Source organism: Cyprinodon tularosa, unplaced genomic scaffold (assembly GCF_016077235.1).
Source record: "Cyprinodon tularosa strain WSP-4 unplaced genomic scaffold, ASM1607723v1 ctg239, whole genome shotgun sequence".
Lineage (NCBI taxonomy): Eukaryota > Metazoa > Chordata > Actinopteri > Cyprinodontiformes > Cyprinodontidae > Cyprinodon > Cyprinodon tularosa.
In genome coordinates this window covers 1,187,714-1,215,181 of record NW_024038892.1, presented here as the reverse complement: position 1 = coordinate 1,215,181, position 27,468 = coordinate 1,187,714, and the positions used below count along the sequence as shown (strand labels likewise).

The window sequence follows — 27,468 nt, the reverse complement described above, 5'->3', positions numbered from 1 at the left end:
TTTTATTCTTAAAATTAACATTTCTGTGCTGCATATACATCTGAAGTTGTGACAGTTATTTGTTAGAACGTTACTCATCTGCTAATTTTAGTCCAGCTTCTTTTAAATGACAGCTGCAATGCTTAAATGAGCACTCGTCAGCCCAAATTATTGATTAATTGTTCTCTGACCAAACAAAAGTGTTTCTATGTAAGCCTTTAACATAATTCATTGCATTTATATGAAACCATAAATCACCATATATCAAAAAGACCAAATCAAACAAACAATCCATTCAATCAATGCTTGGAACAGCTCCATCAATCTCTTTTTCCAAAAACGGGACTTAAACTAAAAAAAGGAAACTCTGAGGCAGAAGTTCTCATAAAAAAAAACAAAACTAACTGGACAAAAAGTTAAAGGAATTAATATCTCCCTGAATGGCTTCGTTTTTAGCTAAAACACAAAAAACCACACAAGAAATTGTTCCTGTTGGCTCAATTGGATATTTATCTAGGAAGAGAGATTTGTTGTATTTTTTATTTTTTTTTTTTGCATAAGGAAGTTTCCACTGAGCACTTTCTTTCTATGCAGAGAAAAATGTCTCATTAACATAATTCGACCAAAAAAAAAACTCAATGTTTTTTCCCCAGGTGAGTATTCACCATGCCGAACAAATAACGGCGGCTGCCAGGATCTGTGTCTCCCCACATCCGATGGACGCGTGAACTGCAGCTGCCGTGGGGACAGACAGCTCCTGGAGGACAATACCTGCTCCGGTAAGAAATCAGGAGTAAAAACCTAAAAAGAAAAATACAAATTTTTAAGCTTTGTGTCAATATTTCTGACACTGAATTCTGTTTTACCAGCACTGAGCATGTCGTGTAGAAGTGTGGAAGACTTTGAGTGTGGAAATGGTGACTGCATCAACTACAGCCTTACATGTGATGGGATGGCCCACTGCAAAGACAAATCTGATGAAAAGCAGTCATATTGTGGTGAGTTTGGATTTTAAACAATCATTTGATAAATAAAACATTTGCAGTGATCAAAGCGGCATTCTTCATTGCAGATATGTAGCATTTTTGTCATACTTGGTGTGTAGAAAGAGACTATACATTCAAAGATTAAAAAAGTAGTAAAGTACAAAATAATTAAGATTTGTTTATTATAAGTGAAAAAAACAACAACACTACAACAACTGTGTTCTGCAGCCAATCGCATTTGTAAGAAGGGCTACAGGAAGTGCATTAACGGTCGCTGCCTTGGCCATCAGTTCTGGTGTGATGGAACAGATGACTGTGGAGACAATTCGGATGAGCTTCCCTGCAACAGTAAGTAAAGTCGGTCCGCTTTGTCCACGATGTGATTCTTGTTGCCTCATAAAAGTTTTTTCTCATTTAAGTAAAAATCTGAAAGTAATCTTGAACTTGTACTTTTTTTGTTGATTTAACGTTGCTGTTTTTTTCAGTGACCCTGTGCAAAGCAGGAGAGTTCCAGTGCAAAGACGGGAGCTGCATCTCCAACCACAGCCGCTGCGACCAGGCGGTCAACTGTGAGGATGCAAGTGATGAAATGAACTGCCGTATGTCATCCATCATATGTTTTAGCATTTTAACCTAAATGAAAAAGAAAAACCTGATGGGATTTTTTTCAGAAATTGAGAGGAAGTTAATGGATAGCTTAAAAATCTTTATTTTTTCCTCAGAACCCACCGACTGCTCTCGTTTCTTCCGCCTCGGAGTTAAAGGTGCCTCCTTCCGGAGCTGTGAGAAAACCACACTCTGTTATCTGTCCTCATGGGTGTGTGATGGCAACAATGACTGTGGAGACTTTTCCGATGAGAGAAACTGTCCAGGTGGGATGTGTTTTATTTTTCTTCTAACACATTCAGCTTTATCAAATGCCATGAAGATACACACTGTTTTTTTTTCTCTTTCTTTGCAGACAAAAGGAAGCTGAAATGTCCCGTTAACTTCTTTGCTTGCCCAAGTGGGCGTTGCATCCCGATGAGCTGGACCTGTGATAAGGAGAATGACTGTGAGAATGGAGCTGATGAGACGCACTGTGGTCAGTCTCTTTTGAGAGTCCAAAGTTTCCTGGAAAAACACAAACTCTCTGTTTTCTTTTAAGCTCTCAATTTTCCAAAAACACAAAACTTGCTGTTTTCACAACCTGATACTAATCACTCCTCTTTTCCTACAGATAAGTTTTGTTCGCCCACTCAGTTCGAATGCGGGAACCACCGATGCATTTCCAAGAACTGGGTGTGTGACGGCTCAGACGACTGTGGCGACGGCTCGGACGAAGCCCAGATATGTGGTAACTAACGTTACCCTTACTTACTATTGCAAAATCACTAAAAACATTTAACTGTCATACCTTTAACTGACTAATCCGTGATTTCACAGAACATAAATCGTGCAGCCCTGACGTTTTCCAGTGCCCTGGTTCCCATGTGTGTGTTCCTCAGCGCTGGAAGTGTGATGGAGATAATGACTGCCCCGATGGAGCTGATGAGAGCGTTAAAGCTGGATGCAGTAAGGCAGATGAAAAAAAAAATTACTATAAAAAAAAAACAGAAAATCTTGTTTTTTAATAAAATGAATTCTTTCTGCTTTCAGTGTACACCAACAATACATGTGATACCAAGAATGAGTTCATGTGTCAGAACAGACAGTGCATCCCTAAGCACTTTGTGTGTGACCATGATATTGATTGCTCCGATGGGTCGGATGAATCCCCAGAATGTGGTTAGTTTTACTATGTTATACTATTATATAGGAATTTGTATAAAGCTAGTAATGGGTTGTGTCATTGTTCAGCTACCTGCTTTTTATGAGGTTAAGGTTCCTCAAGCTGTGCTTTTTGTATAGAATATCCGCCATGTGGCCCAGATGAGTTTCGCTGTGCCAACGGTCGTTGCCTTAACCAGAAGAAGTGGGAGTGTGATGGAGAGTTTGACTGTCCAGATCACTCTGACGAAGCTCCCAAAAATCCTCACTGCATAGATTCAGGTATTTTCACCATAAATGCATTCCTTTTTGCACAAAATAATACATGGAATAATAATTGGTTACAGGTATTAAGTATACGGAAGGTTTGGGAACCAAACACTTTTCTATTACCGTACCATGTTTTAAAGTCCTTGCAATGCTGGAGAAGGTTCCAGACTGACAACTTACTAAGGCAGAAAAAAAACATATCAATGCCTATAACACTGCTATTAAGCTGGGTCAAAGAAGGCTGCTTTACCCGAAACAAAAAATGTGCTTGTTTATGTCTAATGTGGAAAAATAACAGATGGGAAAACCATTAACTGTATGCCAAGCAGCCAGCTGCAGACTGCCTGCTGCAGCAGACAGCAGGGCTAATTAACCAGCTAACGGGAGCTTGCAATGCTTGAAAAACAGTATAATATTCTGCACCATTATTGCATAAAAACTACCACAAAATTTAAGGGGTGCTAATTCATGTTCTTGCTTATGTTTCATAATAAGAATACCTATAAATGAAGGTCATGGATTATTATATGGATGGTTTAAACCGTAGCATAAATGTGTTGTATGTGTGACATTTGGCACATTTACAAAACAACTGCTGCAGACCAGCTGCAAATTACGGAGATAAATTCATGTTATATATTTTTCTTTGTATTTTTGTTTTATTTCTGGATTTTCAAGTTTCTCCACACAATGTCCAATGATCATCAAAGATGTTATAGATTATCCTTTTTTTGTCTTTCCTGTAGCAGATTTTATTTTCAGTTCACATATTTTCGGTTATTTTATAGCCGATAATCAATTGCAAATTATATAACTGTGAATCTTAGAAAAATGGATGTAAGCTGTTACATTGACGCAGTATGTCTGTGATTTCAGAGAGGACCTGTAATGAATCAGCCTTCATGTGCCATAATAAGAAGTGTTTGAATGAGACGCTGCTGTGCGACCGGAACGATGACTGCGGCGATGGCTCTGACGAACTCAACTGCTTCATCAATGAATGTCTGAACAGTAAGCTGAGCGGCTGCTCGCAGCTCTGCGACGACCTCAAGATCGGCTTTAAAGTAAGATATCTCCCTTCTGTTTGGTTTCACTTCTTTAAAACAGACAGACCTTCAACTGGGAGCACGGGGTTAACAGAAACTACTTTGCTGTTTGTATAGGAGGTTCTGGTATGAAAAGATCTGACATCCTTCTCTTCAGGTTTACAGTTATGCAGAATGAAAATTTGTTTTCAGACTTCATATCTGAAAGGAGGCCAGTTCTGGGGCAGCTTGAACTCTGTGTGAACTGCTTCAGCTGTGGTGTGCAGATATTTAGGGCAGAGCTTCTTCAACTGACAAACATGTTACTAGCTTTCCGCTGGCAAAGGAACATTCTGATCAGGTCTAGTGTCTGTACCACCTCCATACATTTATGCAAACATTGAACCCACACACTTTGCTGTGTTTTATGTGACAAATGAAACATAAAATAGAAAAGAATTGTGAAGTGGAGGGGCCCGACCCATAGAGGTCCATTTGGTGCTTTTGATAAGAACCATGTAAACAGCAGAGCAAACCTGTGAAGTTTTGGTCAGACAAAGTTAAAACGGATCTTTAAATGTAAGGATGAGTAGATCTAAATGGGCAAATTTGAAAGCAAGATATCAGTAAAAGAGTCTGCAGCTCATCGAAATGATCACGCCAACTTCAAGAAGCTAATCCAATTAATGCTGTTTGACCTGAAGATATATTGCTTTATGATATATGACTGAGTCAAAGGTATTTTGCAAGGATTTTAGAGTGTCAAATATGTGAATGGAGGTTTCACAAGTAAGAAATGTGGGAAAAAGGGTTTTTGTTTTGAATATATTCCCTTAGTTTCTTATTCCCATACTTGGAGAAGGAGAGAGAGAGCGGGCAGCATGCATGTGTTTCACTCTGAATCATGGGAAAGTGGAGCACAACCAAATGAATAATTGTGAGGATTGCTTGAATGACCGCTTCTATGGGATTTAACACATGCTCTCTGTTGTTGGTCCCTGCAGTGCAGATGCCATCCTGGATTCCAGCTGAAGCGCGATGGGAAGACGTGTGTGGATATAGACGAGTGCACGACCACCTACCCCTGTTCTCAGCACTGCCTGAACACACACGGCAGCTTCCGCTGTCTGTGCGTAGACGGCTTTGAAGTCAGCCCCAATGACCCCACCATCTGCAAGTCCACATCGGGTAAGGCAGCCATGGGTGGGATTCATTACTCACACTTTGGACCTCTTAAGGTCAATCCTGAATAATGTGTTTTAAATTACATCTGTGTGCAGAAGTGGAGCCGTATTTAATTTTTGCGAATCGCTACTATCTGAGAAAGCTCAACCTGGATGGTTCCAACTACACCCTTATAAAACAGGTGAGCTGTCTGGTTCATGGCTTTAAAAAAAAAGTCTCTCAGTGTAAAGATAACTATTATCTCTGATATGTCATGTTTATTTAGGGTCTGAACAATGCTGTAGCATTGGACTTTCACTACGCAGAGCAGATGATATACTGGACAGATGTGACCACTCAGGGAAGCATGATTCGACGCATGCACATGAATGGAACCAACATGGAGGTCAGAAGTAAAGCTCAATAAATGTTTGAAAAAAAATCAGAGATGGTTATTAGGTCAAGCCGAATAAAGTTTATTTTTTTCTATTGCTTGAATAATCTGGCAGGTTTTACACCGAACCTCCCTGAATAACCCAGATGGTCTGGCTGTTGACTGGGTTGGTGGAAACTTGTACTGGTGTGACAAGGGCCGAGATACAATTGAGGTCTCGAAGCTTGATGGGGCCTACAGGACGGTCTTGGTTAACAGTGGGCTTAGGGAACCCCGGGCTGTTGCTGTGGACGTCCGCTATGGGTAAGAGACTTTTAACCTGTAACATTGAAGATTTAGATTTAGGCATCTGTAACTCAAGTTAATCTGTGTTAACTGCTGGTTAGATACCTTTACTGGTCCGACTGGGGTGATAACCCTCACATTGGAAGAATTGGAATGGACGGCACGGACAGAAAAATTATCGTGGAGGATAAGATCACCTGGCCCAACGGACTGACCTTGGACTTTGTTAATGATCGGATATACTGGGCAGATGCCAGAGAGGACTATATTGAGTTTGCCAGCCTGGACGGGACCAGCAGACACACAGGTAACAGTGCTTCAATGTGGGTTCAGCATGTCCATACCAGTTAATACCATTTACAACTTCAAGATTAATCTATGAACCTAAATAATTATTGAAACTGAATTAATGCACTAAAAAGGAAATCATTTTCAGGCTTTTTTAGGAAAAGAAACAATGTGTTTAAAGAATGTGTTTGGCTTTTTCCGGCATCTTTGCCCATATTCTTTTTTCAACAATGTCAGACTCAGGATTTTTAATATTCTTTTACTCCCATATATAGAGTTGTCACTTTAAAATGACGAAATTTCTAAAAAGTTTGGATTTTTACACAGATTTATATGTTTCCTTATCTTTCATTTGAAAGTTGCTTTTTTTTCTCAGCTTAATTTATTATTCAGGTTTTGAGTTTCCAACAGAAAATGGAAACTATATAGTCCTTAAAAAAATTTGGCAAAATCACCGCCTTTTTTTAATCTAAAACCCTTATATCAAGGCATTTAAGACGATCTGTGTTAATTTTATTAAACTGGATGTTATTTAGATACAAAACAAAGTTTTTAAACTCCATATATTGTTTTCTTTATCATAGCAATGTAATGTCTGCACATTCAATAGGAAAAAAACATGAAGTTCATCTATGCTTCAGTGAAGTTACCATTCAGAACTTTGCTGCAACTCCAGCTTTGTGATATTTCATTTTTTAGGAACAGATTAATATGTTAACCCCTAACTTTGTGTATTTTTTGGTCTTAAAATTTTTAAGGGTAAGGATATGATGTAAAATGGCTTGAAGTTGGACTCTACTAAAGCTGTTAAACCATGAGAACTGAACTCATTTTGAAAGAACAAACTCATCTCATTGACACACTCCACTACGTTTTAAAAGCACAAATTCAAATTTTTTTTTTTTTTTTTTTATCTCTACAACTTTAAAGAAAAACCACGTGGATAGTGAGACTATTAATAACATTTCTTTATTATTCTCTTGTTAACTTAAATGGTTTTATTACTAACCAAGCAGAAATGTATTTTGTTCCCCGACCATTTAGTGCTTTATGGACCAATAGCAAAACTGTCAAGCAGATCCTTTTACATCTGTGTGCAGTAGTTTATGATCCGGTATATTATGATCCATTCTTCTAGTGTTGACTAGACTGGGACAGCAGCTTTTTTAATATGATGTCTGATTGATGGATTTTTATTTATTTAGGTGATTTATTAATAGATCCAACACAACTCCAAGTACTATTGTGTTTAGCTCTCTTAAACACTGACTGCTATCCTTGCATTTTCGTTACTAGAAACAAAGATTTCCATCTCATTTGCATTTGCTAGTAGAATTATCTGTTCCATCACTTACAGATTTATTGATTCCAGGATCATATAAGGCTATGGTTATGAAATTGCTCAGTGATATAAAGTTGTATATCATCAGCAAATGTATGACAAAAGTTGGACAACATTTTACTTTAAGCAGGACAGGGGGGTGGGGCATGTGCGTGATAAATAGGAATGACCCAAGAACAGCGCCTTGGGGAGTGCTACAACTTTTTACATTTTTTCTTTTTGTTGTTGTTTATTTTGCCTAGCTTTATGATTAATTACCAATGAATTACGGTAATGTCTGATGAACAACGTCTAACCCAGTTAGCACACTATCAGGAAATCACACCGGATTTTATCATAAATTTTGTTAAGCACTGGAAGAGATGGCAGGCAAGTTTTAGTTTCTTCACTGTTGAGATGTACATCATTTTGAGATTTTACCAGCACAGTTTCAGTACTAAGTACTGAAATTATATTCTTAAAAAAATAGAAATACTATTTCTATTTTTTCTATTTTTATTTTTATATAATAGTATAATACTATTATATTATAAAACAGTTTAAATTATTGTTGCTAAATAATTTAGAATTAATATTGGTTTATGATTGGAGATAATCGATAAAACAAACTTCTTATCAAACTTTGTGCTCGTCAGTTACAAAAAATATTTTCTTTCATAATCACACAACAGCTTTATTGTCTATTTATCAATAACGTCACTGTCACATACTCTTTCAGCACCTCTGTAGCCTCCTGTATGCTTGAGGAGCAGGACTGAGATAAGGACATACTAAAGGGCACTTTGAGCTAATGCAGCTAATATCCGAGCTTGTTCCAAGGCTGTAAAACTACCGTTATGTATTGATTGCATTAAAGAGGATAATCAGTGAAAATCATCGCTGATTTTTCATTATTACTTACAGTTTTTTAAGTGGTGGTACCAGGTTTCCATGTTTGCTCTGTTAGATGTTGCGTTTTTAAATTGCTGCTGTGGGTTTATTGAACCCACTGTCTCTAAAGTACAATCAGCATGAATGAGACGCCACATACATGTGTCACCACAAGAAAAAGAAGAGCAATTCGACTGTAAAACCTAATGATCTGTAGATGTTATTGCATAACATGGATATGATGGAGACTCTATCTGTTCACTTAGTTTTGCATCAACAGAACAGGAAGTTTCTCTCTGCAGGAACACCTGAGCCGGAAGAACAGGACTTTATTTGCTGCTATAGATTGCTCCATTTGCTCACCATCTTACTGTATGGATTTCTAATGTACTTTTTGGGGGTTGTTTGCACAATTCCCTTCCATCTGTTTAGGAAAGCAGACCATTGTACAACAAAAACCCCTTTTTGTGTAAAATAAGGAAAATAGTTCTGAATTAAAATAATTATTTCAATTTTAATTTAATGTTTCATGGTTTGAAATATGCTGAAAATCAAAAAAAAAATTCGATTAATTCAAATGTTCCAGTGCCTGGATGTTCTGGTACATTTCTGGGGTCTCATTTATAAAACAGTACGGCAAAATAATTCCTGATTTCTAAAACCATTTGCATGCACAAAACCAAGCCATTTTCCTTTATAGATCATAGTTCTGCCGCAAAGTTTGCATCCGAGGCTCCACTTTATGTTGGACCCATGTTCATACCAACATTCAACCATAAAGCACCGCATTGCTGCCATTGTTTATTTAAATGATCCAGTTGATCGATATTATTTAATGGCTACTAATGCCAGCCAATGGAGCAGAAAAATCGCATTTTAACCAAGACGTTGGTGTAAGTCAGGTAAATATATTTGGTATCTACAATTAATAAAATGAAGTATTATTAATGGCACACTCAGAGTCTGATATCAGTCACCTATTGCTGACTGATATCTCAGATTCATGGATGAATTAACAGAATTTGTTTGTTCCTAAAAGTTGTTTAAGGGAGGCAGTCAATTAATTGTTGATTATGTTTGGGACCAATTTGCACAGGTAACAGCTGACAGGAATGTTTTCATATGAAGGGATGATTTATGTCTGAGGGAACAATCAATTTTCAAATTTCCTCCTAAGGTCTGTATTTGTACAGATATGTTAGTGTTGGAGTGAGCAACTGCACATGTGCACCCTGAGTTTTGTGTTAGCGCAGGCTTTATAAACGAGACCCCAGGTCTTTTAACCTGTTTTGCTTTTTGCAGTTTCCTTTTTTGACATGCATCTTCTAAAGTAGCTTGAAAAACTTCACCTGCATTATTTACTGCATAAATATGATATGTGACTCCACCAAATGATATGTATCATCTAGTGGTTTGCCTCAATCCACTGGGGTCCTGTTGTTATACTTCACTATAGGCATCAGAACCATAATCAGTGGAAACTGGGTGATATTTATACTTCTATGTGGACAGAAAACCAACACTGTTTCAGAGGTGCATAGTTTAATCGGTCAGAGATGGAAATCAAGTCATTTTTCTCTTGTAACAGCTTAGCTATGTGATCTACAGGTTAGCTACCATTTTCTTTTTCTTAATTTTTGATGAAACAAATCTAGCTTGAACCATTTTCTCTTCAAAAGTGCATCAACCAAAAGCATGTGCTCTGACTTTTGGGTTTAGGCAGATATCTTGAAGTTAATGGCATGTGTGCTAATTAATTAATCATTTAAACTTTAGATTTAAACCCCAATGCGTCCCAAAAATGATCTGATAAATGTATTTTCTGTTTTACTGTCCTGAAGTTGGTTTTAGGCAGAAAAAAAGCCAGATCGATTCAGATTACTTTTGATTATAACTAAGCTTTAAACATTTGTATCATCTATTACCTTTGTAATTCATCAAAATAACAAAAAAAAAATAGACTGACAGTATTTTTTGTTTAAATTTTTATTACACAGTTATGAAGGTATGTGTCAAACAGTTTGAGTCAAGATAAAAGCTTTTATTTTTGAAAGATTTTAAATGCAGGGAGACTCCCTTTCTTACTGCTGTCCTCTCATCTATCATTTTAAACAGACGTATTAAAGTCATTCCATATTCCAAGACTATTTGGAGTCTGTAGTGTTAACTCTGAAAAAACGTTGAGTTCTTTTGGATTTGCCTTTCGATTCTCACACATAAACCTCTCATAATACACCATTTCTCATTTACAGAGGAAGCAAAGACACCATTATGAATTGTCACTTTGTATTTATCGCTTTGACAACATTAAGATGATGAAAAAGACTTGAAATTGTCCCTGAAAACACTAATTTACTGTGGCCAACTGTTTGGATCTGACTGGAAAACTGTGTTATGCTCCACAGTTCTTAACCATGACATCCCTCACATCTTTGCCATGACGCTGTTTGAGGAGTACATCTACTGGACGGACTGGGAGACAAAGTCCATTAACAGGGCACATAAAACCATGGGCACCAATAAGACCACCCTGATAAACACTCTGCACCGGCCCATGGATATTCACATTTACCATCCCTACCGCCAGCCCCCAGGTAAGAGCTTTAGAAAGTTTGGTTATTTTTTTCTCTTGATAGTGATTCACAAAAATATTTCAGGGCAAGATTGAATGCTTCCCAGTTTTTTGCTGTAAAACAAATGTCCCTTCACAGTTCTCAACCACCCATGCCAGACAGACAACGGTGGCTGCAGCAACCTATGCCTCCTTTCACCAGGAGGAGGCTACAAATGTGCCTGTCCTACTAACTTCTATCTGGCAAGCGACCAGCGGACGTGCATGTCCAACTGTACAGCGAGCCAGGTAAGCAGGCTGTGGGCTCAGCATTTCATCAGAGTCGTTAAAGAGTAACAAATGTACTTTAAGTTGCTCCCATGTCTGCAGAAGTATTAAAAAAAAGGAAGAGGTGTAAACATTCAGTGTTATTCTTTTTTCCCTCTGTTCCATCCATGTCAAGCCTCCCCTTTAAAAGTTTCCATGTTATTATTTTTCTTATTTTTTATATAAAGAGATGTGCTCCAGCTTCCAGGGTATTTGTACCATACAGATAAAACAAACATTTTGCAAACATATAAAAGTAAACAGTAGATATAATAATTTAGATATCCTTAAGAATTCATATAGTTATTAATATATGCATCGACACAGGTGAATAAAAATCTAAATTATATTAAACTTTAAAGGAAGAAAAATAACAGAGTGCAGAAAGTAGTAATGCTGAAATAAAGATTCATAATAAAAAGTGATCAAATGAAGCAATTGTTATTCTGGTGTAATTGAGAAAGCAGCTTTTAGTATTTATGCTGTAACTCACTTCATATTCTGTTATAAATATCTTTGTTGTTTAAGTTGATATATTTACACACAAATAGGCCAGGGTTGATTTAAAAACAAACAAAAAAACACTTATTTTTTCCTTGTAAAAAAAAAAAACGATTACAGAAGGACCAGAAGAGCAAGGCAAAAGACCAAATGCCCATGTTAGTGAGTAAGGTACAAAGGTCAAGCAAGTTTGGAATTTCCACACCCTGCTTTCTAGGAATGCAGTCCATGAATGTGGATTCTAAAGTTTGTCAATGTGGTTGAGAAAATGTTTTTTAAGAATTCAATCAGTCAGGGAAATGTCACTGTTCTGATCTGAGTTGGTTTATGAAAGCAATATATTTTCCTTGCTGAGATTTCCTGGCTGCCCAGGATTTTCCCAAGTCATATTACTATTATACCTAAACATTAAACTGTTTCCCAACAGAACATTTTTGTCATTGCAAAATTTTCTTTGAAATAAAAGTGGGACAAATCGATTTGACAATTTATTCAGATGATTTTAGACATGCCAGTTTGTGCTGCTTTAATTACTGGGATGTATTATTTTATATTAATTAGTTCTTCATATTGTTTTTTAAAAATAACCATGATCACCTTTACTATCTTGTGTGATTTTTATTTATTTTTGGTTTGATTGTTTTACGCTTAGGCTTGCATCTGCGTCAGATGATTTCTGAATTTCTGATATAGAATACCTTAAAAGGAAAGGTCAAGACTCACTCATTTTCTTTATTAAAACTCTATGATTGAATCATAGTTATTTCTGTCATCTGCTTTCTTCTGTACTCATGCCACGTGGCTCGAGTTCTGTTCCCAGTCGGAATTATTTTTTTTTCTCTGGTCCAGTTTGTGTGCAAGAACGACAAGTGCATTCCTTTCTGGTGGAAATGCGACACAGAGGATGACTGTGGAGATGGATCTGATGAGCCGGCAGACTGTCGTAAGCAGGCTTTATCTCTGCATGAAAGAGAAACCTGGAGGAGATGGAATCTTAAATCTACTCATGCTGAGCAGGATGTTGAGAAACCATGACTTATCTTTTGCAGCGGCGTTCAAATGCAGACCAGGACAATTCCAGTGTGGCACAGGCATCTGCACCAACCCTGCTTATATCTGCGATGGAGATAACGACTGCCAGGACTTCTCAGATGAAGCCAACTGTGGTAGGTCTTTGTCTTTGTTTTGCTTTTAAAATCAGCGCAGCTATAAATGTCTTCAGACCTTATAAATGCTCCCTAAGCAAAAAAGGAAAAAGAAGTACATCCTCCTGCTTTGAATCTTCTCTCCCAGATATTCACGTTTGCCTGCCCAGCCAGTTCAAATGTTCCCACCCGAACCGCTGCATCCCAGGAATCTTCCGCTGTAATGGCCAAGAAAACTGCGGAGAGGGCGAGGATGAGAAGGACTGCCGTAAGGGATTATTTTTTCTTAGTTTTTAAAACCCTCCTTTTAAATCATAACTAATAATATTCTCTTTATTACCACCCTAACAGCTGAGGTCACATGTGCTCCCACTCAGTTCCAGTGTGCGATGACCAAACGCTGCATACCCCGCCTCTGGGTGTGTGACCGGGACAATGACTGCGCAGATGGATCTGATGAACCAGCCAACTGCAGTAAGACTCCAGTTTTACCGACCCCATCACCTTATTCTAATGTTCCTCTTATGGGCATCACTAAACCCTGGCCAAATGCTCATCTTCCCTGCAGCTCAGATGACATGCGGTGTGGATGAGTTTCGGTGCAAAGACTCCGGACGCTGCATCCCCGCACGGTGGAAGTGCGACGGCGAAGACGATTGCGGGGATTCCTCTGATGAACCCAAAGAAGAATGCGGTAGGATTTATCTACCCTGCAGAGAAGCTGATGATGCAGATGTTCACAGGTATATATTGTTTACACCAACCTTTTTTTATGTAAATCATTCAGCTGAGAGGACGTGTGAGCCTTACCAGTTCCGATGCAAGAACAACCGCTGCGTCCCAGGCCGCTGGCAATGTGACTATGACAACGACTGCGGTGACAACTCGGACGAAGAGAAATGTCGTAAGTGTCGCTCTTAGCAGCTAAACAATGCCTCTGTTCCTAATCCTCTCTGCATCTATTATCTTGCTGTTTCCACTACCACTACTCCGCATATATCATCCACTAGTAAAAAAATCACGTTTCTACTTGTAACATTTAACAACTTGACGAGTTTAAATGTAAAGTCATTGCATTAACATTTCTAAAGCATCTCACCTCATCATATATTTGTTTCATTTCATACTGTCCTGTTGGTTTGAGCCAGAGGTAAGTTCTTTCACCTCCATGTCTCTGCTGTGTCCCTTCCAGCCCCTATTTTGTCCCACCGACCTGTGAGAGTCAACAAGCAGAGCCGTTAATACTCATTTCTCTAATCTTTTTGATTAAATCATATAGTCTCTTCAAAATTAAGAATGCATGAAAGCAAAAATCACGGCGCCATCTCCTTGCAGTCTCTCACACCATCTTGTGAACTGTGGTTTACCCATATATGTGTTTAAATCTCCGGTAAAATTTTGCTCACCTGACTTTGGTCAGTGTTTGTTAGTGACTGAGTTCCCCCCTCTTCAGAGCCTCGACAGTGTTCAGAGAGTGAGTTCGCCTGCACAAACGGCCGCTGCATCGCTGGCAGATGGAAGTGCGATGGAGATCACGATTGTGCTGACGGATCTGATGAGGTAGGGGTGCTTAATTGACTTTTTGATGCTGAGGTTTTTATTTGTTTCTCTTAAGGAATGTCATAAATTGTTTCCACACAGCATACATTTAGAAAATTACGCAATTCTGACAGATAACCAAAAAATGAATAACCTGCAGCTTCCTTTTGAAAGTTTTTAACTGGTTGCTTTGGATTGCCTTGTTACATAAATATGTGGTACAAAGAAGCTCTCCTTGCTTTACTAGAGATAAAATATTTTGCATAGGAGACTTTGTCTTCAAGCATCATGAGAATATCTTTGTCAGACCTTTACATTAAAAAATGATTTAAATTTGACTATTAAGCAGGTTTTCTTTTTTCATGACATTTTTATTGGGCACGACATGCATCTTCATTTCGCATATAAAAAATTTTTGTCTATTACTTCAGTTTTATTTTTATTTTTTTACCTTTTAAATCAAACCCTGTCACATGAGGCAGATTTAAATGTCCTTCACAGTAAAAAGCTAACAGATTTGAGTTTAGTGTCTGCAGCAGCAGACTTCTTTACAATTCTCTACATCAAGTCATTTGTAACATCTGATTGTAAACTCACTCTGTGTGACATTCCTTATCTTTAGCATGGCTGTGATCTGAAGTGTGACAACGACCAGTTCCAGTGTAAAAGTGGTCACTGTATCCCCATCCGCTGGAGATGTGACTCTGACCCTGACTGCATGGACGGCAGTGATGAGGAGAACTGCGGCAGCGCCGGTAAGCCTTTCCCTGGAGGAATAAATCCTGTGACTGAAAGCAAATGTAGTCTAAACCAGTTTTTGTTTTTTGATTCACATAAACCAGAGGCTCTTCCAATCTTTCTTCTCCATTAGTTATTTAGCCTTTTCGAAGGTTTTTTTTGTTTATGATCCAGAGTTCAGTGGCTTAAGATCCAAAAAAAGCTATGAAATAAAGCAGCGTCATATATCAAAGTACAGCCACAGTAGTATCTATATGTGCAGTGTTAAAAATCACATGAATCCACTTGGATGCAATATTTAGTTGGATACCATCTTTTAAGATTCACTCATGGACATTTTAAAAGCTGGTTATGTATTGGGCCAGATGGATGGACTTTAGCACCACTTTTAGGCCCTTAAGAAACATGAAGAGAAGTTTCCTGAAACAGTTTTGGGGTTTTATGGGTATTTAGGCTGCTGTGACACTGAAGTCTTTTGTAAGCTTCACTTTCAGCTTATTAATGACCAAAAATGAAATAGTGCTCAAAGACTATAAAAAAAACACACATCTACCTCATTCTTTTGTTTCTCAGCAGGACGTCACTGCCCTCAGAACGAGTTCCAGTGCAACAACACTCTCTGCAAACCACTTGCCTGGAAGTGTGATGGGGAAGATGACTGTGGCGACAACTCTGATGAGAATCCAGACGAATGCAGTGAGTTCAGCTCCACACTTCCTAACTGTCTTAATCGCAATCTTGTTTTCTGACATGTTTTTTTTTTCTTCTCTCCTCTCAGGGAAGTTCCAGTGTCCTCCCACCAGGGTCTTCCGCTGCCTTAACGACCGTGTGTGTCTGCACATGTCGAGGAGGTGTGACGGTGTTAATAACTGTGGAGACAACTCTGATGAACTCAACTGTGGTAAGAATTGGAGATGATTACAACCATAAGTCTGAATCAGATGTAGGACAGTGATGTGGTTTTCTAACATTTTCCTAAAATTAAAATCTTAAAGGCATGGGTTGTTTTATCTAAACCAATCCATTGTAGCTCTGATTGCATGTTCAGGTCATTTGCCTCAGTAGAAGGTGAACCTGGTCTCAATCTTTCACAGCCTCTAAAAGTTTGCCCCCCTCGTTAATGTTCCCCTCAATAAACCTGGTCTGTTTTGCAAACCCCCCAATAAAACACAAGGTTTATGGTTGAGATGGAGGAAATTTTAAACATGTTTAAGGGAAACCACAGAAACCTTTCCAAGAAATTTCAGATTAGAGAAAATCTGTAATATTTCAGCATGGATTGTTACCGACCTGTCTGCGGTTGCATCCACAGAGGCCCACAAATCTGCTCCCACTTGTGAGAAGGATGAGTTCCTGTGTTCAAACGGAAGATGCATCAGCTCCAACCTGCGCTGCAACTTCTTTAATGACTGCGAGGACTTTGGGTCCGACGAGATCAATTGCAAAACAGGTGTCTTTGTGACCTAACATTCAAGCTCTGAGACATGAAACCTCTGATAGCTCCATCTCATCTTCAACTTTTGCTTGTTCGATCGCAGACAAAAGGCTGGACGACTGTCGCAGTAACAGCACTCAGTGCGGAGATGGAGACGAGGCCCATTGTGTCACCAATGGCACGGACTCCTTCTGCTCCTGCAAACCAGGCTTCCAGAAGAAAGGACACCGCACCTGTGGAGGTATAGCTGCAGAGCACACCAGGGCATGTCATATAACTCGCTGCAGTAACTTACTTTCTTACACTTTAGACTCAAGGAACAGGTTTCTAGTATTTTCTCACTGACAGTTCCTTCCTGTTCTCTGTCTCCCAGATAAGAATGAGTGTTTACAGTTTGGAGTTTGCTCCCAGATCTGCAACAACACCAAGGGCTCCTACAAATGCAGCTGCTACAAATATTTTACCAGGATCAATGACACTTGCAAGGCTGACAGTAAGAATCAGACCACTGTTCGTTTTTAACCTCTCAAAACACTAGAAATGAATATTGAGAATCTTTGCTGTAAGATCTCCCTCCTCTCCTCCAAGGCATGAACAGCAGCCGACAGATTCTCTACATAGCCGATGACAATGAGATCCGCAGCCTGGACCCCGGCATGCCTAACTGGCGCTATGAGCAGATATTTCAGGGTGATGCGAGTGTGAGAATCGACGCCATGGATTTGCACGTTAAGAGCAACCGCATCTTCTGGACTAACTGGCACACGGGCCGGATCTCCTCCTACGAGCTCCCGGAGCAGTCCTCATCTTCATCCTCATCCTCGTCTTCCTCAAACTCTCATGGCAGCCGACAGCAGAATGAAGGCGGTATCACCAACCTGCAGGTAAAGCTGAAAAATGTGAGGTAAAAAAAAAAAAAAGAAAATCCCCACTGATCAGTTTGTAAAGGTGTTTTCTGCTCATGTTTAGATCAAAGAGCTGAAGATGCCCCGCGGTATAGCAGTAGACTGGGTGGCTGGGAACCTGTACTGGACTGACTCTGGTCGAGACGTCATTGAAGTGGCTCAGATGTCAGGGCAGCACTGCAAGACGCTCATCTCTGGCATGATAGATGAGCCTTACGCTATCGTTGTGGATCCACAGAGAAGGTCAGAAACATGTTTGAATGTTTTGTATGAAAAAATAGAAATATGATAAATGGGGCTTTCAAATTAAAAGATTTACTGCACATTATGACTTTTGGGTTTGTCTGTACCAGCAAAATAGATCAACCTCAATCAGATTGGATCAAGAGCACCTATAAAAAATCAGCTTTTAAGTCTTACAAAATATCCCCCAAAAAAGGTTAAAAAACAAACCACTGGACTTTTTTTTTTAAGTTTGAAGACGTTTTTGCTTCCCCTCCAGAAAGATTTCTCATTTCAAATTGTCTGGAGTATCATTTAAGTTCCAGGCGTATAGGGTGGCCAAAACAAAAGCCTTGATATGGCTTAGAAAACATGCAAATTGAACCGAAAAAGAAGGTCCACCCCTTAGTAATGGGGAGTCGTTGAGGTCGTTGTTGGCTTGCAAAACCCGATACTGGCCTATTCCTCTGAAAAGGGCGTCATTAAGGTCATTGTTGGCCTGGTCAGATGTTTTGGTCCCCTTCATGGCGATGAGGTGTGAAATGATAGCGGAAAGGAATTAACTCTATCGCTGTATTGTACATTTTTAAGAGCTGAAATCTGAGTCCACCCCCTCTGTTTAAGGTTGGTTTTTCTCTCTTAAAGGTACACTATGCAACCGGTGTTGATTTTCCAGCGAGGCTCCCCCCAGAGGGCGAAAGTAAAAGTGCACTGTCGTAAATATGCACAGCTGTTCTCCTGGTTTCTCCGTCAAGCCAGGTGCGGTTGTTTTGAGCTTAGCAGACAGAAGAACGCAACGAATGCACACACTGGACGCAGCTGGCGCGACAGAAGCAGCGAGTTTACATGCAAAGTCAATGGTTGACGCGCAGCAAAAGGTCCCGCGGCGCGTTTTGAGCAGCAGGCGCAGCGCGTCTGAGCAGCTGAAGGAAGCAGCGCGTCGGGCGCGTTTAATCATCTGACGCAGGGAGAGAGACACAGCGCTGATGATCACTCCTCTTAAACAGTTTATTGACGCCTAAATTAACTTAAAATGCAGAAATCTGCCGGCAGAATATGTTGGCTTTTATTATCCTGCTGCCTGCAGTTTGGATTATTTAGATGAAAAACACCTACCAGCTGCCCCGGTGAACCGCGAGGAGGCGACCCGGCCAGAGGCTGCTGATGAAGGGATTCCGACTGTCGGCGTACCGCTGGTATGTGGGGGTCTGAGCGGCTCCGACAGAAATAATATTGAAGGCAGGATAATAATCTGAATGAACTGACGGCACTGATTACGTTTTCAGCTGTATTTTCCCACTTAAACACATATTAAAACTACTTTATTCCCACTGATCACAGCAAATATAGCTGCAAGGCAGAGAAAGGATAGTGAAGCTCCGCCCAACGCGCGTCAGACACACTTTTGCACCACGCAGCCAGAGCAGCAAAGCTGCTTCAGCCGCGCGTCAGAACTACTGGTACAAGCAGCAAAAAGGAAGCAGCAGACGCGATTTTGCTGCGTCCGATGTGAACGTAGCATAACTGCACAAAGATCGCCACTGTGCTAGCAACAGCATGCTTTTAACTGGGGGCATGTAGCAGTTCTCGCCGTAAAGCAAGACTGACTCTCGTGAGACTTCTGAGCCCGTGGGTGCGGGTCGGTGCTCCTGCAATTGCAAGTGCGGTATTTCCCCCACAGACCACCAGGGCGGCCGAGAATACCTTTGTTCAACCTGAAATGACTCATTTAATCATCCAAAACGTTATGGAACACATTAATTAACTGAAAAATGTTGCATAGTGTGCCTTTAACATAACTGGTTTCCTTCACACCAATTTCAAACCACCTGTCTTCTTTGTCCAACATGAACAATTTGGTCCTCAAAGGAGTGTCCTTTGTCCTTAAGATGTAGATGGACATCTGCGTCTTGTCCAGAGGAGACTCTGCTGGCTGTGTATTTACTGTTACTCTCCTGCTGTTTTAATCCTCCTCCATCATCTCTGACCAGCATGCCATTGCTGATGATGGTGATGTAGCCACTACCATGTTTCATTATGTTGATCCTGTGTTTCTGCATTTTCTGTCACACTTATCGCATTACATGTAGATAGAATCAGGCCAGCGGAACGTCTTGGCTAGGCCTGGGAAAAATTTTTAGGACAAGGGCCCCTACCTATATAAATGTATAAAAATACTTTTGTAAGATGAACCTTATATTTTTAGGTGCTTTTTTCTGATTCCTATAACTGTGTATTGTGTCTCCTTAGCACCATGTACTGGGCAGACTGGGGAAACCATCCTAAAATTGAGACGGCTGCTATGGACGGCACTCTTAGGCAGACTCTTGTTCATGAAAACATCCAGTGGCCAACAGGTCTGTGCTGCATGATCACAAAATGATTCTTTTAGGCTGAATAAGTCCCAAGCAAATTAAAGCATTTAAATTCTATTTATTTCATTTGCTACTGTAGGATTAGCCGTGGACTACTTCAACGAGCGCCTTTACTGGGCTGATGCTAAGCTCTCGGTCATCGGCAGCGTTCGATTGGATGGCTCAGATCCTGTCATCGCCATCTCTGGCATCAAAAACAGTTGAGCTCCTTCCTCACTGATCTGAATAAATCCAGAAACCTCAACTTATTGCCTTAATCTTTTTTTTTCCTCCTTATTTCTTCCTATTTTCAGACCTGCTACATCCTTTCAGCATAGATATATTTGAGGACTACATCTACGGAGTCACTTACATGAACAATTTCGTCTTCCGGGTCAACAAGTTTGGCAAAGGCTCAATGGAGAACCTCACTACTGGCATCAACCATGCCACTGACATAGTCCTGTACCACCGTTACAAGCAGCCAGACAGTGAGTAGAAAAACATTTTCAAACCATAATTTATGCCTTTAAAGAGTTTTTTCAGAGTGTATAATCTATCTTTGCATCAGTACCTAACCCATGTGACAAGAAGAAGTGCGAGTGGCTGTGTCTTCTCAGCCCCAGTGGACCTGTTTGCACCTGCCCCAACAATTACATAGCAGACAATGGTACATGCGTGGAGAGACCGAGCCCCACCTCTTCATCTTTCTGTAAGTCCTGCATATGTATCAACATTACAATGAATCTCAGCCGCCAGAGGGGTTTAACGTGATGTCCTACTCTCCAATCTTCCCTGGACAGCTCCACCATCGGAGCCCTGCAATATCCAGTGTCTGAACGGGGGGAGCTGCTTCTTCAACGCCCATCAGGTGCAAAAGTGTCGCTGCCAGCCCAGCTACGTCGGACCGCGATGCGAGGTCAACCAGTGCAGGGACTACTGCAAGAACGGAGGAACCTGCACCTCCTCCCATACAGGTAGGCTCATTCTGTAGTGGCCATTTTCAGCCAGGCTAACATGCTTATAAAAATCTCAAACAATTTAGATTAATTGGACCTCATGCAACAAACATTTTCATATTCTTGTTGTGAGCTTTTATGAGTGCGCCAAAATCAGATTCCAACAATGTTCAGTAAAATGATCCTTGTAAACGTGATGTACTCCACCTGTGCGTAAGTGAGCCCGCACGTTCCCGAGAAATGTAAATCTGCATAACTATGAACCAAATAATTCCATATAAGGCTACAAATTCAAACAATATCAGAAAGTGTTCATTCATAAAATGGCAATTTAGACAAAGAACAGAGACTTCACTGGTTCGGAGATTGCAGTTCTGCTGGCCGAGAGCTGAGCAGCAGAAAGGACCATTAAAACCCAAGCAATGGTTAATAAATAACAAGAGGTTTATATAATATTGTAGCACTGTTACAGAAGTAAAAAGAATAATTAGTTGATCAGAAAATAGTGTCAGAATCATGTCTAGCTAAAACAAGACAGTTAATGAAAACTACTGATGGAGGCAACATATGATGTAAATACGTTATGAGTCATCAACCAACATGACAACATTCTGCTAAATCTCCTTGTAATACACACGCACATGTGTATTCTACATTTCCAGACCCATCTCTCAAGAGCCTACTACTCTTTATATCTCTAATGCAACTCTGCAACGTAAAAACGATGACGGGAAAAAAGTAAGACAAAAACAAACTTTCCACATTTTGTGCAGAAACAAAGCCAAGGAGCTGCTATGAATGTTTACCATTTACCATTAGAAGAGTTTCCGGTAGCAAGCTGCTGAACCCTATGTCCATTTTTTATTCCATATTTCAATTTTAGCTTGATCCCACATAGAGCTCAAAATTAAACCAGTGGACACTGGTATGACATGCCAGCTGCAAGTGTAGAGACCGATTTCTTTCATCAGTGAATAAAGATTTAATTTATGATTGCAGAGTTGCATATTATATAATGATGTAGCCTAGTAAAATGGACAAAAAATTTGGTAATTCAGTGAAATAATAAGTTTGGATAACAGCTGACGTAGTGCGCAAGACTCTTACGTTAAGTCTGGAGCAAAGTTTTCATGATTTGAAATAGTGACAAAAATTGTGAATCCAGCATTTACTCCAAGATCATTTTTATGAACAATTTAAGTAGGAATTTATTCATACAACGTTTCTTGCATGAGACCTAATGTGTCTAAGGAATAGATTTTTGAAGTTGTTTTCGAGAAAAAATAACCTTTCCATGGACTGCATTTCAGTCTTTAGTGGGTAGTTATAACTTTATTCCTTTTAGTTTTTGTAGCTTATTTATTTTTTACATATGCTTAATGTCATTAAGCTAATTTTCCACTGCACAGAAACTAAAATTAAGGGCTGAAAATAAATTGGTTTACAGCAAAGATGGATGCATGTTGTGTAGTAATGGAAGTTGTTTTTTCAGGTACACCTACTTGTAGATGTCCAAAAGGTTTCACAGGACCAAACTGCAACCTCCACACCTGCCAGGATTATTGCATGAATGGAGGAACTTGCTTGGTCAGCATGGGTAACCAGCCAACCTGCAGCTGCAAACCCGAGTACCAAGGAGACCAGTGCCAGTACAGTAAGTGGCAGAATTTTTAGGTGGTTTTAGATTATCTTTAGGTTAGAAGGACTGAACTGTTTTATAGTGGCTATTTTTCTCACCATCCCCCTATTCCTCTCATCAGGTAAATGTGAAGGCTTCTGTCAGAATGGTGGAACCTGTTTACAGACCTCCAATGGCACTAAGCTGTGTCAGTGCCCCATTCAGTACACGGGGCACCAGTGTGAGCTCAACAAGTGCGAGTTCTGTGGGGAGGGCAAGTGTTGGACGACATCCAAGGGAGAAATTACCTGCAAGTAAGGATGTTTGGAGACTAGTCTTAAAAATTGAAAAATTTTTATGGACAATTTTGTAGCATACAAAAAGTTGTGCATTTATTGCATAATGAATAGCTTCATCATTGCACACAGACAGAATTTTATATTTCTATAATAAATGAACCTATTAGTAATAATGTAGTTATATGTTAAGCTCTTTGTTAGATTTGGGTTTTTGCTGTAACTGTGTGACAAGCTGCTGTAGTTGGGCTGTGAAGAGGCTTAACCCTCTTTCCATGTGTCTGTTAAGCTGCACCAATGGTCAAACCCAGTCCAGCTGCTACACATGCTTGGAATACTGTGTTCACGGCCAGTGTTCATTCGACACTCGCACGTTGCTTCCTACATGCAGGTAAGATCTGAAAGCCCAGCCTTTACTCCTCCTCCTTCTTTTCTTTTGATTAAGCTCTCATCTTAATCTCTTATTGCCATCAGGTGTGCGTCTGGATGGTCTGGATACAGGTGTGACCTTGAAGTATCTGTACCTGTGGAGTCTCAAGCTGCTGGTGGCAGTAAGTCAAGCAGCTCACTACCACCTCTATTTTCTAAGAAAACATCTTTTTTTGGTCTTATTTTTTTACCCTATTTGCTTGCTCACAGGCTCCACCTCCATTGTGATCCCAATCCTCCTGTTGCTGCTGCTGGCACTGCTGGTTGTAGGCGCCATCTTGTGGTATAAGCGAAGAATGCGTGGGTGAGTATTGACTTAAAAAAAAAAAAACATTTTAGATTCCTTCCCTTTCTCACCCTTTTCTCTCCAACTTCTCTTTCTGTGTTGCATTCTGATAACCACCTCTATCTCCTGTCTCCCAGGTCTCTGTGCCCGGGAAAATCTCGCTCTCAGTACTCGCGGTAACTCGATAGGGCTAAATAGTTCACCCACAGCTTTTTCGCCCCCTCCTCTCCTTCTCCTTCTTATATATAGTTAGAGTGGCTATGCTTTTTCTTTTTTCTTTTTGTCTGTTTCATTTTTCTTTCTGTCACTTTGTCTTTGCTTGCCATTTCCTGTGTGTTCCCCTTCCTGCAGGGACTCCCCCTGCAACAGAGCGGGAGCATTGTAATTACCTGGAGTAAAACCTTTACACCTTTCCAGCATCTTCATACTTCTTCATGTTGTGTTTAAATGTGTAAATGTTAGGCTCTCACCACATGCTTGCAAGGAAAACCTTCAATTATGGATTCATTTTTTTTTTAAATGTTCACAAGCCTGCAAAGAGCCGAATATTTGCAACGTCCAGTATTCCCTGAACTAGACGTGCTGCTATATATAAAATAATTTTTAATCAAATGGCCTTTTTCCAATTAAACAAAAAAGACTCATTTTACCTTATATTGATGTCTTGGTTGTGTTAAATGTCTATAGATGTATGCTTGTTATTGTTTCTCCCAAAGAGCAGCATATCTAAGAAAATAACGATGATTAATAAATGTGTTTTTGACTCTGTGCAGAGCGAAGGGCTTCCAGCATCACCGCATGACCAACGGAGCCATGAATGTTGAGATTGGGAACCCGGCCTATAAGATCTATGAAGGAGATCCTGATGATGACGCCGGGGAGCTGCTAGATTCAGACTTCACTTTGGACCCAGAAAAGGTAACGCAATGAAAGAAACTTTGTGAAACACCCATGACATGATTTCTTTTATTTGTTCCTACATCCATTCAGGAATCAGATCAGCTTCCGCTCTAAAAACTAGTTTCTCCCATCCTTAAAGTTTCAACAGGGTTTAAAACATTAATAAAGGGAATTTAAATAATCCTAAGTGAGTGCATTAACCATCTTTTTGACTTCTAGCTCCAACATAGAAGGTCTCAAAGTTATTTTTGTCTTAACTATTTTATTTAATTTCTGTATCAACTCTATTGTTATTTAGCCTATGTTTAATCAAATAGGATTTTTGCTGCAGTATTTTTGATCTGTTTACACGTTTGAGAAGGTACTGAAGTCTGGTAACCTAAATGTACTTTTCACTAAATTATAATACTTTATCTTAAAAAAAATTTTTAATTAATAACATTCAAAAAGTGAGACTTTTTCTTAGTGATTTAAAATAACATTTTAATGTTCATCCCTTAATATTTTGATTATTCAGGCTTACAGCCTAACATGTGTTGTAACATTAAGTGTTACAACACATTGAAAAATATATTTTAAAACCAAAACAGTATTTCCATATACTGAAAAGCATATGCACTTAATGCTTAGTATGATTGCTATGTGCAGGAATTAACATATAAATGCATTGTTGGGTTGAAGGGAGTCTACTGACTAATTGAGCACAGTGATGCCAATGTCTCTTACAATGACGTTGGCAGCGTGTGCAGGCTGTAAAGTGCTCAAAAATAGAATCGGCTCCTAAAAAAAAAATTTAAAAATGGCATCAGAAGGATGCACGGAGTGATCTAAAACCCTCTGATAAATGGGTCAGACTGGACTTGACTAAACACTAGCAGATGGCATCATTCCTCCAATCATAACTGACTGCAGAAACTTTAAGCAGCTTGGACTTTCTCCCACTCTGCTATTCCTCTGGATTCTAACATCTTGGTTTCCGCATTAAAATGCAGCTTTAAAGGAAAATTCCGGTTTTTAACACTTTTAGCCCATTTTCTGTAGTGTCCAGGATGAAATCGAATGATCGACACCAAAATGTTGACAATTGGTCCTGTCTCTGCTATTTGGCTCATGCAGAATCCCCCCCTGGCTGCTTCAGAATGGCTTCCATTGTGCATGTCCGATAATGTCCTTAAAACAACCTTAAACGTTCTTTTTTTTAAATATGCTACTCACCGGGTCGTCAGCGCTGTTCAATGACGTTCCAAAAAAAGTTTCGTAAAGAAAAAACGTTCCTGTAGTGTTTTATTTAGCATTTTGTAAATCCCATTGACTTCTGTTGGAATAGTCAATATCCCTCCGCCACCGGAAACGGAAATGGGGCCTGTTTACGCTTAGTTGTAGTCTTTTCGCAAGGCCCAAGTGTTTCTGCTTCACTCTGTGTTATCCGACGTCGAGGTGCTAACGTCTCTGTTAAACACTTTAAAAAAACTCTGAAAATGGAATACGAAAGGTGGATTCTTGAGGAGGACATATTGGACTTTAAGTTTGACGGTAGAGGATACCGTCGCCAACTAGTGGTCTGGAGTGTGCAACGCTTCAGATTCGAACGGGAAGCGGAAGTTTATAAGCGGTTGTGATGTATCGGAAAAAATAGTTCTGGGATTTACAAAATGCTAAATAAAACAAGACAGGAACGTTTTTTCTTCACGAAACTTTTTTTGGAACGTCATTGAACAGCGCTGACGACCCGGTGAGTAGCATATTTTAAAAAAAGAACGTTTAAGGTTGTTTTAAGGACATTATCGGACATGCACAATGGAAGCCATTCTGAAGCAGCCAGGGGGGGGATTCTGCATGAGCCAAATAGCAGAGACAGGACCAATTGTCAACATTTTGGTGTCGATCATTCGATTTCATCCTGGACACTACAGAAAATGGGCTAAAAGTGTTAAAAACCGGAATTTTCCTTTAACTTCAGCAGAAAAGTGGGCTTTACACAACTGAGCCACAGAGTTCTCTTTAACTCATGTAGGAATGCCCTAATGTTGTATCTGGTTCATGAATGGCTTAACAGTTGCAGCAGTTGTAGCGCAGGTCCTCGATTTGTCTGTGTGGCTCTAGAACCACCAACCCAAGCTGCATGGGTGGAGCTAGATGGGGGGCCAGTGATTGGCTAAGGGTAGCCATGGCCACCCCTGTGGCCACCCTACTACAGGTGCTGGTCATAAAATTAGAATATCATGAAAAAATAGATTGATTTCAGTAATTCCATTTAAAAAGTGAAACTTGTATATTATATTCATACATTACATACAAACTCATATATTTCAGATGTTTATTTTGTTTAATTTTGATGATTACAAATGACAACAAATGAAAATCTCAAATTCATCATATCAGAAAATTAGAATATTACTGAAGACCAATAAAAACAAAGGATTTATAGAAATATTGGCCAACTGAAAAGTATGAACATGAAAAGTATGAGCATGTACAGCACTCAGTATTTAGTTGGGCCTCCTTTGGCCTGTATTACTGCAGCAATGCGGCGTGGCATGGAGTCGATCAGTCTGTGGCACTGCTCAGGTGTTATGATAGCCCAGGTTGCTCTAATAGTGGCTTTTAGCTCTTCTGAATTGTTGGGTCTGGTGTATTGCATCTTCTTCTTCACAATACCCCATAGATTTTCTATGGGGTTAAGGTCAGGAGAGTTTGCTGGCCAATTAAGAACAGGGATACCATGGTCCTTCAACCAGGTACTGGTAGCTTTGGCACTGTGTGCAGGTGCCAAGTCCTGTTGGAAAATGAAATCTGCATCTCCAAAAAGTTGGTCAGCTGCAGGAAGCATGAAGTGCTCTAAAACTTCCTGGTATGTGGCTGCGTTGACCCTGGACCTCAGAAAACACAATGGACCAACACCAGCAGATGA

The 27,468-nt window shown here is 39.7% G+C and overlaps 1 protein-coding gene across 4 annotated transcripts in view; it reads left to right on the top strand.

Moving 5' to 3' along the window:
* The window catches only part of lrp1ab (low density lipoprotein receptor-related protein 1Ab), a 121,313-nt gene that overhangs the window by 89,500 nt on the left and 4,345 nt on the right, over positions 1-27,468 (top strand). The window contains exons 45-89 of one of the 4 annotated variants that reach the window (XM_038287408.1): positions 633-758; positions 849-977; positions 1,194-1,313; positions 1,451-1,564; positions 1,688-1,837; positions 1,927-2,049; positions 2,185-2,301; positions 2,391-2,519; positions 2,604-2,732; positions 2,856-2,996; positions 3,861-4,048; positions 5,014-5,197; positions 5,290-5,375; positions 5,460-5,579; positions 5,683-5,870; positions 5,954-6,159; positions 10,758-10,946; positions 11,064-11,212; positions 12,581-12,674; positions 12,781-12,897; positions 13,025-13,144; positions 13,228-13,350; positions 13,445-13,570; positions 13,664-13,780; positions 14,330-14,436; positions 15,038-15,170; positions 15,727-15,849; positions 15,932-16,054; positions 16,466-16,603; positions 16,692-16,829; positions 16,962-17,081; positions 17,177-17,472; positions 17,558-17,736; positions 19,966-20,072; positions 20,170-20,289; positions 20,384-20,560; positions 20,641-20,781; positions 20,873-21,046; positions 22,521-22,682; positions 22,789-22,960; positions 23,232-23,333; positions 23,417-23,493; positions 23,582-23,675; positions 23,795-23,833; positions 24,431-24,575. In XM_038287408.1, coding sequence (XP_038143336.1) covers positions 633-758; positions 849-977; positions 1,194-1,313; positions 1,451-1,564; positions 1,688-1,837; positions 1,927-2,049; positions 2,185-2,301; positions 2,391-2,519; positions 2,604-2,732; positions 2,856-2,996; positions 3,861-4,048; positions 5,014-5,197; positions 5,290-5,375; positions 5,460-5,579; positions 5,683-5,870; positions 5,954-6,159; positions 10,758-10,946; positions 11,064-11,212; positions 12,581-12,674; positions 12,781-12,897; positions 13,025-13,144; positions 13,228-13,350; positions 13,445-13,570; positions 13,664-13,780; positions 14,330-14,436; positions 15,038-15,170; positions 15,727-15,849; positions 15,932-16,054; positions 16,466-16,603; positions 16,692-16,829; positions 16,962-17,081; positions 17,177-17,472; positions 17,558-17,736; positions 19,966-20,072; positions 20,170-20,289; positions 20,384-20,560; positions 20,641-20,781; positions 20,873-21,046; positions 22,521-22,682; positions 22,789-22,960; positions 23,232-23,333; positions 23,417-23,493; positions 23,582-23,675; positions 23,795-23,833; positions 24,431-24,575 — 6,152 coding nt within the window. The remainder of the gene's footprint in view (positions 1-632; positions 759-848; positions 978-1,193; positions 1,314-1,450; positions 1,565-1,687; positions 1,838-1,926; positions 2,050-2,184; positions 2,302-2,390; positions 2,520-2,603; positions 2,733-2,855; positions 2,997-3,860; positions 4,049-5,013; positions 5,198-5,289; positions 5,376-5,459; positions 5,580-5,682; positions 5,871-5,953; positions 6,160-10,757; positions 10,947-11,063; positions 11,213-12,580; positions 12,675-12,780; positions 12,898-13,024; positions 13,145-13,227; positions 13,351-13,444; positions 13,571-13,663; positions 13,781-14,329; positions 14,437-15,037; positions 15,171-15,726; positions 15,850-15,931; positions 16,055-16,465; positions 16,604-16,691; positions 16,830-16,961; positions 17,082-17,176; positions 17,473-17,557; positions 17,737-19,965; positions 20,073-20,169; positions 20,290-20,383; positions 20,561-20,640; positions 20,782-20,872; positions 21,047-22,520; positions 22,683-22,788; positions 22,961-23,231; positions 23,334-23,416; positions 23,494-23,581; positions 23,676-23,794; positions 23,834-24,430; positions 24,576-27,468) is intronic. The other 3 variants (XM_038287409.1, XM_038287411.1, XM_038287410.1) reach the window with 3 other exon arrangements.